Source organism: Rutilus rutilus, assembly GCF_951802725.1.
Source record: "Rutilus rutilus genome assembly, chromosome: 9".
Taxonomy (NCBI): Eukaryota; Metazoa; Chordata; class Actinopteri; order Cypriniformes; family Leuciscidae; genus Rutilus; species Rutilus rutilus.
Window position 1 is genome coordinate 2101769 of NC_140223.1, and position 2784 is coordinate 2104552.

General features: G+C 37.2%; 1 protein-coding gene across 1 annotated transcript in view; it reads right to left on the reverse strand.

Moving 5' to 3' along the window:
• The window catches only part of folr (folate receptor), a 12527-nt gene extending 11536 nt beyond the window's left edge, over window positions 1–991 (reverse strand). Inside the window, exon 1 of the mRNA XM_084420135.1 lies at window positions 889–991. Coding sequence (XP_084276261.1) covers window positions 889–908 — 20 coding nt within the window. The 5' untranslated portion in view covers window positions 909–991. The remainder of the gene's footprint in view (window positions 1–888) is intronic.
• Between the last annotated feature and the right edge of the window lie 1793 nt (window positions 992–2784).

Sequence of the window (2784 nt, forward strand, 5' to 3'; positions counted from 1 at the left end):
ATTACTAGTAAAACTATTACAATATACTCTCTAAATACATTAGTTTCAAACCGCAAGAGAGTGATCTAGAGAGAAAAATATATATATAAAATTAATTAATAATAAATAATAAGTCAAAATATATAAGTAAATACATAAATTAGATTAATATTATTAAAATCAATCAATACTTAAAAAAAAATCAAATAAAAATATTTTATGTATTGAAAAATTAATAGTGGACTCTGATCTTTTAACTGATTAAAATAGATTAAATAAATATATTAACAAAAAGTATTAAAATAAAAACTTTATTATTCTATTAAATCGATGAAATTATATAAAAAATATAGTCATTAATACAAATCTTAAAATACAAATAGTTAAAAAAACTAAAAGTTATTAATCTATTAACTAGATTCAATAAGATTCAAATAAGAAATACATACATAAATGTCTGATTAATATAATAAATAAAAAATAACATAACCAAACAAACAAACATTTTACAGTACACTAGTACAGTGGGTAGAAAAACATAAAATAATGTAACTTAATAAAAAACTAATTTTAGATTTATATTATTAATCTTTCAGTGTATTTAAACTGCATGATTATAAAAGATAGATACCTAACCCGCAACTGAAGCTGTTAGTTATATAAATACACTCCCGTCCAAATGTTCATTCTTTTTTTCCCTTGTGAAAAAATGTAAAACAAAAACAAAAATATATGAGGTTCTCCATTATTTCTATGTGACTCACCCTAACCCGAATCAAATATCATTAATACAAAACAATTTAATTGTTCATTAATCAATTCATTTTAATTTCATCGTGACTCTTGGACGCGGACCGATATAACTGATTAAAGAGGGGAAAAGTAGATCTTACTTTCATAGAAACATACCTTGAAAATAAAAAGTCCATGTTATGTAGAGTTAAAGTTGAGAAATGCTGTAATTTTCCTGGCTTGAGCTGAAATGTGTGAACTTGGTCCGTCTCGATCAAAGTCCTTCATAATGACTCCTAGAGAAGCAGGACTGTAGTGCTGAGACACACACACACACACACACACACACACACACACACACACACACACACACACACACACACACAGCTGCATGGTCACTGTGACCTTATGGACTCATAATAACTCATAATAATACATGGTGTTTCTGCAACTACGGGCACTTTTGACTCTCCCAAATTTAAAAAAATAAAACCCAATGAATTTGAATTTTAACCATCTCAGTCCATAATACATAAAAAGACGTACACAATATTGAATGTAGTCGTTAAGATTTTAATCTGAAACGATTATTTTTGATGGTTTTCATCTATTCTTTTTACAAAATGTCCTTACCGCAACATTACAATAACGTTAAATTTAAAGACTTTTCTTTTTTTAATTTCTATAAAAATGTATACATTTACATAGTTACTTTCAAGATTTGTCCATTTTTGTAAAAAAAATAATATTAAAAAGTAATTAAAAATTTGGGGTTTTTATGATTTTCTTTACGACGTGGAAAATGTTGACGTTAAGGAAATGGGTAGGGAGGAGGGTAATTAGCTCCTGAGAAACGAGAGGAAATGGGTAGGGAGGAGGGTAATTAGCTCCTGAGAAACGAGAGGAAATGGGTAGGGAGGAGGGTAATTAGCTCCTGAGAAACGAGAGGAAATGGGTAGGGAGGAGGGTAATAAGCTCCTGAGAAACGAGAGGAAATGGGTAGGGAGGAGGGTAATTAGCTCCTGAGAAACGAGAGGAAATGGGTAGTGAGGAGGGTAATTAGCTCCTGAGAAACGAGAGGAAATGGGTAGTGAGGAGGGTAATTAGCTCCTAAGAAACGAGAGGAAATGGGGATGGTGGAGGGTAATTAGCTCCTGAGAAACGAGAGGAAATGGGGATGGTGGAGGGTAATTAGCTCCTGAGAAACGAGAGGAAATGGGGATGGAGGAGGGTAATTAGCTCCTGAGAAACAAGAGGAGGAGCTGGGGATGGAGGAGGGTAATTAACTCATGAAAAACGAGAGGAGCTGGGGATGGAGGAGGGTAATTAGCTCCTGAGAAACGAGAGGAAATGGGGAGGGAGGAGGGTAATTAGCTCCTGAGAAACAAGAGGAGGAGCTGGGGATGGAGGAGGGTAATTAGCTCCTGAGAAACGAGAGGAAATGGGTAGGGAGGAGGGTAATTAGCTCCTGAGAAACGAGAGGAAATGGGTAGGGAGGAGGGTAATTAGCTCCTGAGAAACGAGAGGAAATGGGTAGTGAGGAGGGTAATTAGCTCCTGAGAAACGAGAGGAAATGGGGATGGTGGAGGGTAATTAGCTCCTGAGAAACGAGAGGAAATGGGGATGGAGGAGGGTAATTAGCTCCTGAGAAACGAGAGGAAATGGGGATGGTGGAGGGTAATTAGCTCCTGAGAAACGAGAGGAAATGGGGATGGAGGAGGGTAATTAGCTCCTGAGAAACAAGAGGAGGAGCTGGGGATGGAGGAGGGTAATTAACTCATGAAAAACGAGAGGAGCTGGGGATGGAGGAGGGTAATTAGCTCCTGAGAAACGAGAGGAAATGGGGAGGGAGGAGGGTAATTAGCTCCTGAGAAACAAGAGGAGGAGCTGGGGATGGAGGAGGGTAATTAGCTCCTGAGAAACGAGAGGAAATGGGGAGGGAGGAGGGTAATTAGCTCCTGAGAAACGAGAGGAGCTGTGGAGGGAGGAGGGTAATTAGCTCCTGAGAAACGAGAGGAGGAGCTGGGGAGGGAGGAGGGTAATTAGCTCCTGAGAAACGAGAGGAGCTGGGGA